Genomic DNA, 17,423 nt, shown 5'->3' with positions numbered 1-17,423 from the left:
ACTGTGGGCTAACCTTTTTAAGTGTCCTAGTCTATATGGCTGCATTTTTATCATGATTTATTGATAGCCCCTGGCAGAAAAATCTGTAGCCCAAGCCAGTGACGCAACATTTTGCTTTTTTAAAATGGTGATTCTCACCAAATAATGCCTCCCCCCAAAAGAGGAAACATAATAGTGCCCTAAATCCTCTTTTTACTTCATGGGATAAAAATTAAGTGAATTAGAGAACCCTAAAAGGTCATACAATAATTTTTCAGCCACATTTCATAAATGTGGAAACTGAGGCACAGATCTGTTTGTGCCTGTAAAAGATAGTGCTGCGCATTTTAACACTTCCAAAATTAGAATATTGGATTAATATTACTATTCTCTTCTTTGAATCTGTTAATAGTGCCTTTTATATTTTAATTTAGGGTCATTAAGATAGAGTGTTTGCTTTGAAATCAATGTTTCTGTGGAAACTAATTTTAACTTTTACAGATATTGATTACAGCCTTGAGAAAAGGCAAGCAAGGGAGGAATGCTTTGCTGTCTGGCCATTAAAACAAAACAATTAATACAATTAAAAGTAAAAAGAAAGAAAAAAGGGGGTAAAAACTAAATAAATTTGTGTGGGAGGAGGACAAAAACTGTTCACACAAGGATTATTTGTTGGAGAGAGTGCATTGCAAAAACCAAAATGCAAAATAGCAGCAATCCTCCCTTTAGCTTGATGGAAATGTTTGTTTTTTCTATAAATATGTACATATATTTTTTTTTTTAACAAATGGAAGGTGATTTAAAATGGAGGCATAATGTGCCTTCATACTTTTCTAGTTGGGAAGAACTTGGGATCTTTCAAATTCAGTGGGTCCCAGGAATATTTTCCCTTATGATTTAATTCTTGTCCTTTTGTTACTCCTTACTATTGTTGCAGGTTACTAATATCAATGCTAATACAGTCTCAAGCACTGTGTTAGATATTAAAATGTGGTTTTTCCAGAAGATGACAGATAATTGATGGTCTTCCATTTTCCTCTGCAACATGGCTGTTGTATCCAGAGGGAATTTAACTTTAGAAAGAGATACAGTTTGGGAGGAAAGGGGGGGTAGACAAGTAGATAAAACATGATATTGTGGTTTATGGGATGGATTTTTAAGTAGCCCAAGGGGTGGGAGACCTGCACAGGAAAAACTGCATTTTAAAACTGTTTAGGAGGGGCGCGCTGCGTGAGGGCCGATGTGGGGGAGCCTGCAGCCTCTGGGCATTGTTTGCGAATCCTGGGTGTTTTAACCATGAAACGTCTGACAACGAGTTATGTGTACATGTGTGCACTCATGTGTACACGTGTACACTCATGTGTACATGTTACAAGTGACTGCTCATTTGTCAAGAATTCAGTTTCACAGTTATAACTTCAATTTTCTTGTTTCCCCCTCAGATGACAAAATTACATCATTCCTTCTCTTGGCCCCTTTCCTTTGCCACCCCACAGTTTTTTAAACACCCAAAAGAAAAAAAAAAACACAACAAAACACTTAAAAACAGCAAAACCTTTCTTTAACTCTTGCTTGTCAATCTGATGGTGAAACACTACAGGTAGACCCCGAGTTGGATATTTATTTCATTTTCTCTGCGTCGAAATGTCAAGGAAACTTGCAAGTCTGCTGTGTTGTGTTGTGTTTTTTGCGTGTTGCTTCTATGGAAAACAAAAAAACAAAAAAAAACAGCAGTCTTTTCCCTTCCCAAAGTGTGTAAAAAGCCGCTTCATAACCTGAGACTTGCTTTCATTTCCTAGGTGCTGGAGAATCTGGTAAAAGCACCATTGTGAAGCAGATGCGGATCCTGCATGTTAATGGGTTTAATGGAGAGTAAGTGTCAAATCTGTGGAAAGGGCACCGAGTAAGGGCCGCACACTTTATACTAACCTTTAGGGAGTGTAGGTAGGTTTTGAAAGCTGGGCAGCCAATTTTCACTTAATTTTTTCCTAATTTAGATGTTAGAAAACTCTGGGAAGACGTCATTGGGACTTCTCCCCCCCCCCATCTTAGGTGCAACAAATAATAACAATATTAATAAAGCACCAGTGTTTGTGTAAAACATCTCCCGATCCCAGGAAAATGGTGCCTAGGTCCGCTGCCGCAGACTTTGGTGCAGTGAGTCTTCAACATGGCTGTCGGGGCGGTGGCCAGCCCCTTGCCTGGCACGCGCTGACCACTGCAGTGACCCCCCCCACCCCACCACAGCAGATTTCAGTGTAATGAACCAATGCAGGATGCTTTAAACTATTAGGGAAACATTGTTTCCATGATATTCTCACATTAAATAAAGCTGGAAGTGGCAGTCCTTGTTTATAATTTTTTTTTTTGCCCCCTTTTGAATCATAATTATGGGCAAATTGTTTCCATTTAAAAAAAAATCAATATCCCTGCCTAAAGAAGTGAAAAGGAAACATTTAAATGATGGAAAACTGGGGATTAGGTACCTCCGGCCATATGCATGGGCAATTTTGCCTTTGAAATGTCCTTCCAAGCATCGTGGTATAGGACAACGTGGCAATACTGCAGTGAGAGAATAAAGATTTAAAAAAAAGAGACAGACAGTTTATGTTAGAGGTGTGAGAGACGGGGTCCTGCTTGCCATGAAGAATGCAAACGGAGCGTTCAGTAAATCAGGGAATTTACTTTTGCCCCCAGACCCAAGATGGGGCCCCTCGTAACAAAATGTGTAAAACAGAAAAAAACTTAAGTTTACTAGCCTCTGTTTTCACTAGTGTGAAAGTGGTTAATCTCACTAGATTTACCAGCAGCTGGAGGTGCTAGTTTGCAATTACTAGCTGGTTAGCAATCTTACTTTCTTAAACCTGGACCCAGTTGGAAATTTATCCCTCAGTTGCGCATGGTTTAATTCAATTATAAGCCCCCAAACAAACAAAAAGCTGCTTGCTGTTGCTTACTGTGCACTAACCACTAGGAAAACAGAGGTAAATTTTATCACCTTTCAGGGCATGGAAGGCAGCTCTTTATGGAAAATTCTAGAATTTGTTAGATCAGGTAATCGGAGGTTAGAAAAGGATGACATCACCAGTACAAATGGTCATTTTAGTTTAGGATGCTTTTTATATAGTTTAACTGTAAACCCAGAAAGATTGGTTGTTACACAGAAAAACTGGATAGCTTACCAATTTTTTTATGGTGACTCTCAATGAGTTAATCAGTATGCGCATAGAGCCTTGAATTTGTAATTTGAAGAAAAATCTTGCATAAATTATCCCTTTGCAATTTATGAGGAGGAGTACTTCTTCATGAGACTAGTTAAGCACAAATAATTTGACCGTGTAACCTCTAGATAAATATTTTGATTAAAACTGGACATGGCTAGCATTTTTAAAAAGTAGCAGCCTCTGTTTAACTTGAGTTGGATGGAAGATAAGTCTCCTTAAAGTTTTATTACTCTATAGATTGCCCTAAAATTTTAAAATTTTTTACAGAAAGGATTCTCCTCCTTACAGGAGCCAGTCTAGTCCAAATGAGGCATTTAAACCAGAACTTCTCTTTATTTTTCTTTTTGGAAAGAGGAAGTGACATTCCCAGTTTGCTTTCTTTGTAGGGGAGGCCATAGGTATGTTAAATTTAGCCTGTAAAAGGGACATACAGGGGTGTTCCTCATGGGAGCCTAGATACCTTATTTTTATCTCATGCAACTGAGGCTCCTTTTTTCTTTTTCCTCACTGCGGTATTGCAACAAAAGCCATTTCCTTCCTAACTAGGAATTCCCTGTGAGATAGCGACATCTGTTCCTATAGGGTGGTCTGCGTGGGGTGGGATTTTTCCTCCTGATCCTGCACTTTGTTAGGGTTTAGGGCCAGCCATTAAGTTAGCCTTAACTGCCCGTAGCCTTCAATGCTGATTACATTTTTTAAGAGTAAGGTAATATTAATTTGACCTTCAGAAATTTAGAAGTAGAATGTGGTTTTTCCTAACTTGAAGCTAACTTTTTTCCTTACATTTAGTGCCAGAGGAGAAAGCAAACACCATTCACGTAGGTTGAGCTAAGCTAATCAATTACAAAAATCACGTAGCAGGTTTAGCTATTCTGCCCTTCCACCTTCAAGGAGACATTGCTACTATTTACGAAGATCAGGTTTGGGGTTTTTTGTTTTGGGGGGAGGGTTTGGGTGGTGGTAGGTGGGTTTTTTCTTTTAATTTTTTTTGCTGCATCACGGTCCAGACATAGTTTTAATTGACGGCAATTTATGGAGAACAATTATTTATAAATACAAATATAATTTCCCCTACTGCAAGAAGGGAGGTCATTAATTTTGAACCAAGAAATCATGGGCAAAATCACCTCTGCCTTTGCAACATTGCGAAGATTCTGACCTGGGAGCCGTTTGCGCTGCCATATTCTCAAAAGAATTGTGAGATAAATCACTGCTTTGTCTCCCTAATGCATGTACATTTAGTGAAAGCACAAGAAAATAATTATCTGTCCCTCCTGGATCGGACCGGAGTCTCCAGAGGGCTCTGTTAACACTGCAGCGAAGGTGTGGAACTCTTCCCCTACGGCCTGCAGTCTCCGTAGACATTCCAATTTAGCCAGAAAGGTCACCTAAGAATTAACGGAACGATCGCGGGCGAATTGTTGCATTTGCTTTTGGCTGATTGTTTAGGGATGTAGAGAGGCTGTGTGGGGTGTGTGTGAAATTGCGGTGCCTTGCAGATTAGGTGAGCTTTCAATCTCTCTTTAAAAGGGGCGGCGAAGAGGACGCACAGGCTGCAAGGAGCAACAGCGAAGGGTAGGCACATTCAAAAACAGAAAAACTTTTTAACAAAACAAACATGAAGATCATACTGGGAAACTGAGGACAGAGACCCGGGAAGAAGATGAAAATCATTTCAAGGGGGGGTGGGGGGCCATCAGCCATATTGTTATACATTTGCAAATAACACGTAAACAATCTCTTAACATTTCATAGCAAGTGAAGTGCAAAACAGTTTCGGGCCATGCTTAAAGTATAATTAGCTCCAGCTGGGGGAACATTATAGATTTCGGCTTTAGATGATCAGTTTAGGATTTTGAGAATTGATGTTTTTCCATATGGTTTCTATTTTCCCCCAGTTCTCCATTTGAGCCAGCTACTTGTTTTTGAAACTATCTACTAAATTCCCAGTGGTTGGTCTGATTTTAAAATTTCAGACCTCTTGGGGAAAAAAAAATATATAAATATTTTTTTTTTTCCCCTCCATCAAAATAGGTAATGCCACACCACCCTTAATTTGCTGATTGAAAAATGCCTTGGCACCTTGCCGGCAGGTCATTGTTAAGAATCCTCTCAAAAAGCCTCTGGCCTTTTAAAAATGATCAAATTTATTTTAATCCAAAGCACTTCACTTTAGCTAGTGGATAAGGAAATTCACAACGGCATCCATCTTTTTCCATTCATTATCAAATTATTTATTTTGCTTCCTGCATCCCACGTCCATCACATACAAACATACACATGCGCATGCCAGGTAACCATGCTAGCTCTGCTTGCATGTTCTGCATGAAGTGATCAGAGCAGCTATTTTTCATGAGAACATGCAGAGCCATTGACTTAGCCTAGGGCCTCTCAGAGAAACGGCTTCTATGGCCAGGGAGGGGAGGGGCAAAGGATATTGGGTCGGGGACAAAGTAACTGACACATGTTTGTTCATCTGTTTCTTTTAGAATATATTATCCCTAGATGATGGCTACTGTTTCTCCTCTTCCCGCCTTGTCCTATCACAATTTGCATGCTGGAGTTGCCCGGTCTTAGGAACTTCTAATAAGAATACTATTCTGTTTCCTGGGGGGAGGGGGGATGGGGCCCCTACTACCTGACCTTGAAAGAGATTGAAAAAACAGCAGAAATGGAATGACATCCTTAATTGGCAAAAGTGTAGTAGAACAGTTTTTTTAAAAAATGGCTAATTGACAAGCTACTGTACCAAAAGTTGGCATTTGAGAGCGATGACAAGTCCTTATTCAGCATCCTACTGTGTACTAGATGTGCTAAACCCTGCAACCCTACTAATACCTTGCCTGCACGTCTCTGTGACTCTGTTCTAAAGTAAACATGAGTATTAACATTCCTGATAAATAAAAACTCTCTGCATGTTTCAGCAATCCCTGTATCTTGAGTCTGTCTTCTGTCTTCCTTCTTTTGTCTGTCTTTTCCCACAAAAGCACAAAGGTTAAGGTATAGACCTGAATGAAACTTAGTACAACAGCCTTCCCCTAACACTTAGTTAGCTAAAGGGGTGGGGGGCGGGTGAGAGCTCTTAAAATTTTAGCCCAGCTAATCTACTTTATACATAGGAGGGGGAGGGGGGGGGACCAGCAATATCCTACAAGTACTTCCAGGCCCCATTTTTTAGTCAATCAGAATTCTAGCAATTGGCATATATTTTGCCTTTGTCAAGTAGTTTAGAGACATCTAAAGACTATTCTCTGAATTTCACAATCAACATTAAATTCATTAAGTGATAGTAAAAATGATGATAAACCTGCCAACCCCCAGTATAATATCTCCATCTACATAGTAATTGCTTCAATGGAAGAATTTTATGTTTTAGTATTACACACCCGAATTAGATTTTAGATTTCTATTTTAGCTGTTTTATACTTGATATACTCCCACACCTATTCACATACGTAGATGAATACTGAACACGTTCTCAAAATATCTGTATTTTAAGACTGGAAGTTTTCCAATTATACTACTACTACTTAGACCAAAATATCAAACTGAATGAAAGAAACTTGTTTCTGGAAATACTTTTCTCTTGCTATATGCAGATCTGGGTATTTAGTACCCAAACACATCTAATTTTACTATTGTGGAACCTTAAAACCAAAGGTTAATGGCTTTCATTGTCAATGAAATGGAGCCTGTTTTTAATGAATGGGAATGGATTTCTCCTTGGGGGGAGGGGGGTTAGGTAAATTCTGAAACCAAGAGTGAACAGTAAAGACAACCAAACACACATCCTTTCAATCTCTAACATCTAAATAATCGATCTGAAACTATAATACCAAGGCAGGAAATTATTTCAGAAGTGAGCTTTAGTTCTGCACATACAAAGGAGAGTCCCACAGGGTGGTCAGGACACGTCCCCTTGCAAGAATAGACAGTGCATTAAGAGTCTGGGGGCCCAGGGCAGGTTTCAGTTTTGTACACAAATTCCACACTTGGGGTCTGCAGGTTACCTCTCCCCATCTCTGCCCCGAGGTTCTCTGAACACTTAAATGGCCCCTAAGGGGATTTCTGGTGACATCTGTCTCCCCCCAACACCCCCCACCGCCGATGAGCGGTCTCCTTTCCCTGGTGAACTCCGTCTGTGGGCCCATCACTCCAATGAGATCAGTGTCACAAAAGGCCTGTTTAAGAGGAAGGCCCCACCAATCCTATGAAAAGGGTGAGATCATTCAGAAAATGAGGGCCCACCCCTCAAATACACACATTTATTCAGAAAGAAAAAAGACCAAGTTCTGGGGGGGGGGAGGGGGGAGGGCCTATTGACAGGCATATGCTTGACACCCCCTTCTCCCCTCACAGCACCACTAACTGCCCTTTCAGGCTGCAGTTGCTATTAACCCTCTCTGCATTTCCTCTGTTTTCTGCTGTCTTCCACTCCAGAGGGATTATTTAATTTCTCCCTCCATCCTATGACTTGGCAAATTAACCAAGCGAATGCTTTGAAAATTGGGAATCTCAGAAGATTTAAAATAAAAAAACACAATGAAAGAGATAAACTCTGTCCCTTCTTCCTCCCCCTCCCCCCTGCACCCCACTCCAGTTTCTGCCTCTTTGAGGCAAAACTTTCCCTCAGCCTCAGTTTCCCCACCACTGGGGCTGGACTGCAGCACCTTCCTGCATGAGGATGGGGTCCCATCCCGGGCCTGACACATAGGCATGCTGAGCATGTTGTTTCTATCCCCCTACCCCCAACCCTAACAAAGAGGGCAGGGTTTGGGCGGTGGGCGGGGCAAGATAATACACTCCAAGCAAAAGACCCAAGATCTTCCCCGGTTGTGCCTCTAATGAAGGCTAATTTCTGAAAAACATGCAACACTGGATCAGTGTAATCTCGTGCAAAAATTAACATTCTGTCAGGGGTGCCCCAAAGCCAAAGGGCATGGCCTTTACCCATGGGATCAACGACTCTGAATATAGCTCACTGCATGAAGACCACACAGGCTAGCTATCCTATATATCTAGTTAAAGAAAACCTCTAACCTCTACTTAACAGAGGGACCTGACCCCACCCACCATCATAAGCACTTGTTGGCGTGGAATCTCAATTTCATTCCTCTTCACATTGAGGGACCAATGCCTATTAACGTCCTAAGCTAGGAATGCTGTTGCTAGCTGCAGTGCCCAGAACAGCATACACATAACGACTATTTAAATAAACAAACAAACAAACAAATAATAGGGCTGCAAAGCCTTGAAATCTATAATTAACTATTGTTAACACCACCTGCATTCACTGGTTCTCAGTATGCTAATTTAGCAACTGAGTGAATTCCAAGTCAAACCATTGTACTGTTTTTCTCCCCACTGCCCCCCCCCTCAGTAGGATGCCCGTAAGGGTCAATGGAAACCTTTTAGGAAGTGGTAGTGTGTAGTGGGGTGGGGGCTTCAAACCCATGGGCCCACATCTGAGATAGTAAATGGACTTTGTCAACTTCTGGTACAGTAGCCTCAATTGTGACCACAATGCCAGTCTGCCAATCAACCCCACTGGGTGTGTCCTCAAGACACATTCAGGTACCTCCAATCTCTGCACAGATCTGAACCCACAACTCCTTGAAGAACAGAATACTATGCTTTTTAGTTGGAATGTCTTGATTAAAGCAACACTCAGACAGGATGCAATATGATTTTTTTTTCTTTTCGATCCCACTGCAGTGATAAGGCCACCAAAGTGCAGGACATCAAAAACAACCTGAAGGAGGCCATTGAAGTACGTGCTAGCTTCTTGCCCTTTCTGTCCTTTAGCCTCCCCTCTCAGACAGTGCTGTCCCCTGACCGCTTTGCTAAATCACTTTCAGACCATTGTGGCCGCCATGAGCAACCTGGTGCCGCCTGTGGAGCTGGCCAACCCTGAGAACCAGTTCAGAGTGGACTACATTCTGAGTGTGATGAACGTGCCTGACTTTGACTTCCCTCCTGTAAGCTGCACCCCTGACTTGTGGCCTCAGCCCCGCCCACCCGAGCAGTGCTCATATAGGGACATCAGTGGTAGCCCACATCCCGGCAGGTGTCCAAACCACACTTCGGGCCTAACCCGTTTCAGTGATATTGATCCTTAGGAAAAAGTTAATCTCGTGCATAACCTTAATGTTTAAAAAAAACAACTAGTGATCATTAGGGCTTTGTTCAAGATGGATAAGGAAAATTCCATCACCTCTTGTAAATTTTGGCTTACCCATCCTCACAAATAAACAACGCCCTTTAATGCTACAATTCTTACTTTATTAGATTATAAATTTTTTATGAGGGAAAATGTCCTGAGCTGTGTGGCAAACTTAGTTATGCCCTCATGCACATCTTAGGAAAAACAAAACTGCATGTTAAATATGGCCCACAGCTACTAACCATCCAGTTATTCCACTGAGAGCAACCCTGGGTACCTTGGGACTCTCACTTTAAAGTTTTTTATGACATTAACTCATTAAATGGGCTCAAAATTCAGAATCACACCAAGTGTAGGTGATATAGTAAACTATGGTCCTAGAGTTCGAATGATGCTGTTCTTGATTTGTTGGAGCTCCGATCTTTCAACATGTTCTCTTGTGTTCATCTTCAGGAGTTCTATGAGCACGCCAAGGTTCTGTGGCAGGATGAGGGAGTGCGAGCCTGCTATGAGCGCTCCAACGAGTACCAGCTGATTGACTGTGCCCAGTAGTAAGTACCCTTTCAGCACATAAAGCAGACAAACACAGAGACAACAAAACAACATGCCATTCTTGCTTTTAAAGTCACTTGCCAGTGATTCCTTTCACTGAAGCCAACCAGTTATCCTGCTTTCAGTTAGAAAGTTCTAGTCTAATTTATTTAAAAAAAAACCCTAATTGCATTTTTTTAGTGCAGTGACATTATTTTATATAAACACTTAATGCCTATTAGAGCAAAATGATAATTACTTTCAGTAAAGCGATGCTTATACTTAGCTTAATGTAATTAATTGAATTGACCTCCAGACATTTAGGGAAATGGGGCATCTCTCACACTTGGGATAATGTAAAAGTATTACATTTTACTGCACTAAATTTAAAAACATGACAAACAGGAACGGGGAAGACAAAAATATGCCTCCCCCCTCCTTGGTAGCTGGGTGACCATAGTAGCTGCCATATTCCAATATTATTAGATTAGTAAATCTAGATGGAGTTGGGTTTTCTGTTGTCTTGACTTTTGAACTCTATTTCATATCATTTATTCCTTCACACCGGGTCTTGATTCAAGGATGGTAAGTGGTCAGTGGGTTTTAAATCCTAAACTGTACACCTAAACAACAAAAACAACACAGCACAGTGGTGGGGTTATTTTCAAATAAAACAGATTACCTGAGAGGATAATGAGTTATGGCTAGCAATAGCGATGTGAAAGACATCTTTCTCCAAAATGCTTTATGAAGGTGGCTCAGCTGAGTAGTGTATTGGTAAACAGAAGAAGAGAAAAAACATTTTTTAAACAGATTTTATTGCACACCTCCACTTGAGGCCTAAGCTACTACACGTCTTGCCTTTCCCTGGGGCATCCTCCCTCCCTCCCTCCACATCACCCTTCATGGTCTCTCTTCCAGAGGACATAATGCCACATATCTGGAAAGTTGCCTTTTAAATAGTTTATGACCTCCCTCCACCTGCACATGATATAGCAGGCATATGGTGGTCAGGGTTATAAAAAAATTTAAAGATACTTTTGTTTGCTGCTGCTGCACAAACACACAAAGCAACCATTTTAAAAAGTAGGAGGGAGGAAGAGGTAATAGCAGTCCAACAACAAACATAAAGCAAGTTCTTTAAAATACTGTTTTCTACAGATCGCATAAGCTTGGGCCAGGGTGTGTGAAATCTGTCAATTTATCTTTCCCTTGCACTGCTCTCCCATAGGAAGTTCATTTGATTACCTTCAATTGTCACCTACTTAGATATTCATGGTTTAATATACAAGCAAACTTGTATATTTTTTCAAGGAACTGAAAAACAGCCCATCTTAGCTAGTCCCTGTGATCCCAGCCCCCACTCCTGCTTCAACAAAGTCCCTGATTTTCTCAAAAGTTTGATCTAAAAGCTGGAAGCGCTAATTATAGTAACGCAAAACAAATGGAAATCCTGGAATTGTTTGCATTTTGTATTTTGGATCCAAGTCAGAAGTTAAGTACAGGTAGAAGATTAGGAGGGTTTAACCACCCCAGTTTTAAATGCTGGGGGTGGAATAACATTTATTAATTATAATAGTAGTTTAGCCAGGTTTGGGGGGGCAAAGGTCATATTATTTAAAAGTTTTTTTTTGTTGTTTTTTTATTAAGCAACACTTGATTACTCCTGAAACTAAAAGCTAAAAACTGCACCATTTGCAAAGATTATGAAAAGTTTTAAGGAAACTCAGAGAAAAAGAGAACAATGTAGCTTAAAACTTTTAAAATGTCTTCCCTAATGGGATGGTTCAAACAGCCCTGCATTCGCAATGACCAGTATGTTTCTGGTTGAACCGCCTTTATGCTAAAGTTGAGATACTGGTACTGTGCCCATTTCTTAAGCTGCCTATTTTTATTTGTTGAGCTGGGGTTTGGCTGGCCCCACTCCAGATGTCTCTCTCACAAGATTTGGTGCTGATGAGCTATTTATAGAACTGTGGTTCTGTTGCCATGGCAACATGCTGGAGGCCAGGGTGGCTGGGGAGCTATTTCTGGCCTGGTGCTGTAATGTAAGATTGATTGGGCAAGTTAGTATATCCTCTAAGCCAGACTAACTCTGAACTGGTAAAAAGGAAGGGGAAAAAAAACTTACGGAATTTCTTTAAATAGACTTTTTTCCCTTTGTGATTTTACTTTTTTGATTAGCCCACTTTAAAACAATTCTAAACTCTACCCCCCCAAAAAAATGGTTTTAATAGTAATTTTCCATATTAATTAAATTACCCCACTCTTTCAAAAGTTAATTTGCCTGTGTGTCCAGTCAAGCAACACAAGTAAGATACTTTTTTAAACTAAAAGTTTTAATATCTGGAGTGCTCTCTTTCATGGACCAAATAGAACGGAAGGGAACTCTGTGTTTGTTTCCTGCTTAGGGTGGTTAGGGCGAGAAGGGCTCTTTGTGCCAACCTCTTTTGTTCTCTTTAATCAATGAGATTCTTAAAAAGTAAAAAGGAAGGGATACAGATTCTCAGTAACTAAAACAATCCCTTTGCCCTTGAGGGGAAAATCCTTGCTGCTTTCAAGTGTGCCACTTTAGGTGTTTTTTACAACTGAATGGAGGCGGAGTTATACAATTTTCAAACTATTTGCCATTTTAGGCAAGCAATTTGAAATTTTGTCAGTCGTTATCAAACAGCACAGGATCTGATAGTTCTGCTTTGGGGTCCTCTCTCTACTGCTGGAGATGCACAAAACTAAACTTTTAAAAAGAAAAACTTGAAGAACAAAGCTCCACCACTGCCCTGTGCTGTCTGTAGTCCGGGTGCCCTGACAGTTAGCTGATAGATAGCTGCTAGACACATTTCTAGTTCCCCACTTCCTAAAATTATTTAAATTCTATTTGCCCTCACCTCTTTAAGGCTAAGCTTTGAGTCATAAATGTAATCAATGTGCAAGCGAAAGTGCCATTGACTTACTGCCGTGTAACTGGGGGACAGCTGGGGGCTCTTGTAGAGACACGGATAGTTGGCAGATAGCCGTGCGCGCTCTGAACGCCTGTGTGTGTGTTTGTGCCCCAGCTTCCTGGACAAGATTGACATCATCAAGCAGGATGACTATGTGCCGACTGACCAGGTACGCAAGACTTCGCACGATCTCAGCCCCCTTCCCAGCTGCTCGAGAGCTTCGCTCTCTGGGTTGGCAATTCTCGTTATTTCGATTGGTTTGTGTGAGAGCCATTGTCCTGAATTTTGTTTTAGGACCTGCTTCGCTGCCGCGTCCTGACTTCTGGAATCTTTGAGACCAAGTTCCAGGTGGACAAAGTCAACTTCCAGTAAGAGAATAATCAGTTCACTTCTTTGTAAAACGTAGATAGCGGTTTCTCGACGCCCCTCGGGCAGTGAGGGCGGGCCCCTCCGATATAACCGATATAACCGCTGTCCTCTCTCCCCGCCAGCATGTTCGACGTGGGTGGCCAGCGCGACGAGCGCCGCAAGTGGATCCAGTGCTTCAACGGTACGCACGCATGCGCATGCGCACGCGCGGCCTCGCGCTCGGGGGCGTTCGGCCTTTGCGTTCGTTAGGGGTTGCCTTAGCGTCTCACACTCACGGCTTTTGCCTTCTTGTGGCTAGATGTGACTGCCATCATCTTCGTGGTGGCCAGCAGCAGCTACAACATGGTCATTCGGGAGGACAACCAGACCAACCGCCTGCAGGAGGCTCTGAACCTCTTCAAGAGCATCTGGAACAACAGGTTTGTGGAGTAGCCCCCCTGCCCTGGCTTGCACTGTAGGGAGGAAAGGGTCTTGGGCGAGCGTCTGACTCCTGCCTCCCTCCTTGCTAGATGGCTGCGCACCATCTCTGTGATTCTGTTCCTCAACAAGCAAGATCTGCTCGCTGAGAAAGTCCTTGCTGGGAAATCGAAGATTGAGGACTACTTTCCAGAGTTCGCTCGCTACACTACTCCTGAGGATGGTATGTGTGGCTTCCATTTTTTGGTGGCTGCCCGTTTAGCTGTTTCTTTCTCAAAAGGCTGGGCTGAAAACTCCCACCCCCCACCACCACCAAACTTACAAAGAATTTTATAAGGGAAGCAAGAAAGACTTCTACTCATTTTCACATAGTGAAATCAGAGTTCTAATACGTTAGGGGGCAACAATGATCTGCTCTAACCTTTAATTACCTTAAGTAATGAAATATTTCTATTTTTTACAGCTACTCCTGAGCCTGGAGAGGACCCACGCGTGACCCGGGCCAAGTACTTCATTCGTGATGAGTTTCTGGTGAGTAGAGCCTGTTCTTTACCTCCCTCTCTTGCTGCCCCTCCCTGCCTTCTCTTAGGATGTAAACTACTTGATGCCAAGTGTAGGGATTCAGCTATCTAGCTCTTCACCAGTATCCAGGGTGAATTTTAGCTGTGTGTGCCCCTTCACTGGGTCTTGTCTTAGTATAACACTCCTAGCTGGGCCACAGTCCTGCCCCCTGGCAGATGTCCCCACTGGTGGCAGGGCGGTTCCTACGAGGGCGTCCCTGACCAGCCCCGTGTTGTGTGCCCACAGAGAATCAGCACTGCCAGCGGGGACGGGCGCCACTACTGCTACCCTCACTTTACCTGCGCCGTGGACACTGAGAACATCCGCCGTGTCTTCAACGACTGCCGCGACATCATCCAGCGCATGCACCTTCGTCAGTATGAGCTGCTCTAAGAAGGGAACGCCCAAATTTAATTAAAGCCTTAAGCACAATTAATGAAAAGTAAAACGTAATTGTACAAGCAGTTAATCACCCACCATAGGGCATGATTAACAAAGCAACCTTTCCTTTCCCCCAGTGATTCTGAAAAACCCCCACTTTCCTTCAGCTTGCTTAGATGTTCCAAATTTAGAAAGCTTAAGGCGGCCTACAGAAAAAGAAAAAATAAAAGGCCACAACAGTTCCCTCTCACTTTCAGTAAAAGATTAAAATAACAGCAGCAAACAGAAATAAATAAATGAAATAAATGAAACAAATAAATGAAATAAATGAAACAAATGAAATAAATGAAATAAATATTGTGTTGTGCAGCATTAAAAAAATCAAAATAAAAATTAAATGTGAGCAAAAATTGATGTGACCCTTGTGAATTATTTGCGGCTTAGAGCAAATAAGGTGGGAGGCCCCATATTGAGGTACCAGCCCGAAGGTTAAAATCTCACCACTGCTTATTTTTTGGTGACCCAGTCTTTGGATTTCTTAAAACAATTTGCCCTACCATAGTCAATTCCACATTTTAATCATTGCTACCCTATTTAAAGATTTTACCAACGTACACTGTTACCTCATCATGTGGTTTGCCTGTTTACCCAGTCTCCCCCCAAAAGTGTATTTTTTACCATAAGATAAGGACTAAATTATGTGGTGGGAAGGTGGGGTTATTAAAGAAATGGTGTTAAAACCACTGGTTAGCCATTTGGGACAAATGGAAGCATTCCACATTAATCACACACATCTAAATAGAAGAGGTAGTTTTTAAAAAGTGACTTTTCACAATTAAAATCTTGGGTTTATAGACCTCTCTACAGCATGACAATAATACCTAAAGAGGAGAAGTAACTATACAAAAATGAAAATCACACATGAAAAATGAATGAGGGAGGGGTTTGGGTTGGGTAAAATTCTAACAAAGGGTTGACTCATAAGCAAAGAGTTCTTATGAATCAATAAGCAAGCCCATCAGAAAAATGGGTATAATATATAAACACGCAACTTACTAAAAAAATACAAATAGCTAATAAACATTTGGGAAAATGTGGGACATCGCTCATAATGAAATACAAGTAAACTTTCACGATAACGGGGGTGGGCGGTGGGCGGTGGGTGGGGAGTGGTCGCGCTCATGGGCCCTGCCAGCACAGCCCACCAGGGGTGCACAATAAACCCCAGGGGGGCAGAAAAAGCAGCGAACACCTCCATCTCCATAAACCTTCCCAAGATTTTCTATATAACATTCAGTCCACATAACTGATTGCTATGCAAATTTTAGTATAAAACCACCCCAGAAGCCCCCAAATAAACATATACTCCAAGTAAAAATCAAGGCTTGTTTGCTATGCAAATACAGCCACAGGACCAGCCCACAAGTTCCCATAATCCTCCAAAACAGCCCCAAAACCCCACAACTGAAACCTGTGTGGAGGCTCCTAAGTGCAACCACAAGACCCCAGTGTACCCCATAAACACTCACTCCTGTAAAGGCTGTTTTGAGTGGAAAATCAAGGTTGAAACCCATCCCCTAGCCCCTTCTCCAAGATGGCCGCCTGTATGTCTCTCCTCTAAGATGGCCGCCTGTATGTCTCTTCTCTAAGATGGCCGCCTGTATGTCTCTCCTCTAAGATGGCCGCCTGTATGTCTCTTCTCTAAGATGGCCGCCTGTATGTCCCTCATCCAAGATGGCCACCTGTATGCCCCTCGTCCAAGATGGCCACCCAAATGCCCCTCCTACATATGAATTCTGAAACCTTCTTTGCATAATCCACATAAGATCATCACAGCTCTATTCACCTATCCATCAAAATTAGCAAGCACAAAATTCCTGGGCCATAGAGCAGTTATGCCAAGGAAAATGATGCCCCAGAAGCCCACCTTGCTGGTCAAAACTGACAGAGACTTCATGGTAGACTTCTTCTAGAAGGGCCAGAAATGTCACAGTTATCGGGCACCCACCATGGGACAGTCTCCACCCAATGACATAGGTTCAGCTGTTTCCACCATTTTACTAATGAGTAACAGAGGACCAGAGAGGCCTCAGAGACTTAGTCAGTAAGCAGGGAAGACAGGCTTCAAACTCAGATAGCCAAAGCCCACTGCTTGACCCCCTACAAGATACTATTGTCTTGAAAGATGCAGGAAGAAAGAGGGAAAGGTCTCCCGGTGTTCTTTCCGTGACGCCAGTTGCCCATGACCTATGACCCGGAGAGGAAATCCTGCAGGGCACCATGGGATTCCACACCCGGGTGTGTGGGTGGGGCTGTCTTCCATCAGGGTGGCCTTGGGTGTACCCCTGCTCCCCGCCAAGTCAGGGCCTTGTCCCCACCAGGCACTCGGTTGTGTTTGAGACTTGCTTCCCTGCCTTAGGACTCATCCCTTTCATTTAAAACATTTTTGTTTCCATTTTCCCTTTGATCCTGGTAGCAAACCTAACTTTTATAGAGCTATTTTAAAACTAAACTTTAGGATTTTCAGAAAGAAAAGAAAAATTATGAAGAATTTCATCTAAGCCTTTCATTACAAGAAGCCATTAAAAATTTTTAAGCTGAATTTTAAATCTATTCAAATGCAAAACATTATTTTTCTAAAGGTAACAATTTGCACCACATTTGAATGTGTAAGCCCAATATAGATGACTATTCACTGACCTTTTGGAGATTGAAAATAATAATAAACTACTAGGCCCCTTCACAGTATGAGGAGGGCCTAGAATCAGGCAGAATTTTTGCCCATCTCCACTTTTATTTAATTGTGTGCAAAATTATACCAAAAGAAATGGCCACATTTGCATAGCCCTCTGCATA

The 17,423-nt window shown here is 42.0% G+C and overlaps 1 protein-coding gene and 1 long non-coding RNA gene across 7 annotated transcripts in view; one reads left to right on the top strand and one right to left on the bottom strand.

Annotated features, from left to right (window-relative positions):
* The window catches only part of GNAS (GNAS complex locus), a 65,105-nt gene extending 50,128 nt beyond the window's left edge, over positions 1 to 14,977 (top strand). For 2 of the 6 annotated variants that reach the window (XM_076010837.1, XM_012770433.3), the window contains exons 2-13: positions 1,779 to 1,851; positions 4,734 to 4,778; positions 8,919 to 8,973; positions 9,062 to 9,181; positions 9,820 to 9,917; positions 12,954 to 13,008; positions 13,134 to 13,207; positions 13,331 to 13,389; positions 13,507 to 13,627; positions 13,718 to 13,848; positions 14,089 to 14,156; positions 14,433 to 14,977. In XM_076010837.1, coding sequence (XP_075866952.1) covers positions 1,779 to 1,851; positions 4,734 to 4,778; positions 8,919 to 8,973; positions 9,062 to 9,181; positions 9,820 to 9,917; positions 12,954 to 13,008; positions 13,134 to 13,207; positions 13,331 to 13,389; positions 13,507 to 13,627; positions 13,718 to 13,848; positions 14,089 to 14,156; positions 14,433 to 14,579 — 1,046 coding nt within the window. In that variant the 3' untranslated portion in view covers positions 14,580 to 14,977. Of the gene's footprint in view, positions 1 to 1,778; positions 1,852 to 4,733; positions 4,779 to 8,906; positions 8,974 to 9,061; positions 9,182 to 9,819; positions 9,918 to 12,953; positions 13,009 to 13,133; positions 13,208 to 13,330; positions 13,390 to 13,506; positions 13,628 to 13,717; positions 13,849 to 14,088; positions 14,157 to 14,432 lie in introns of all 6 variants that reach the window. The other 4 variants (XM_076010838.1, XM_012770436.3, XM_076010836.1 and 1 more) reach the window with 3 other exon arrangements.
* Positions 10,556 to 12,947, bottom strand: LOC142876845 (uncharacterized). The gene is made up of 2 exons (XR_012923664.1): positions 12,852 to 12,947; positions 10,556 to 10,659 (listed from the first exon to the last, which is right to left on the bottom strand). It is a non-coding gene; the product is annotated as an uncharacterized LOC142876845 (long non-coding RNA).
* Positions 14,978 to 17,423: the final 2,446 nt, after the last annotated feature.

This window comes from Microcebus murinus, chromosome 16, assembly GCF_040939455.1.
Source record: "Microcebus murinus isolate Inina chromosome 16, M.murinus_Inina_mat1.0, whole genome shotgun sequence".
NCBI classification, from domain to species: Eukaryota; Metazoa; Chordata; class Mammalia; order Primates; family Cheirogaleidae; genus Microcebus; species Microcebus murinus.
This window is presented reverse-complemented; position numbering and strand designations above follow the sequence as displayed.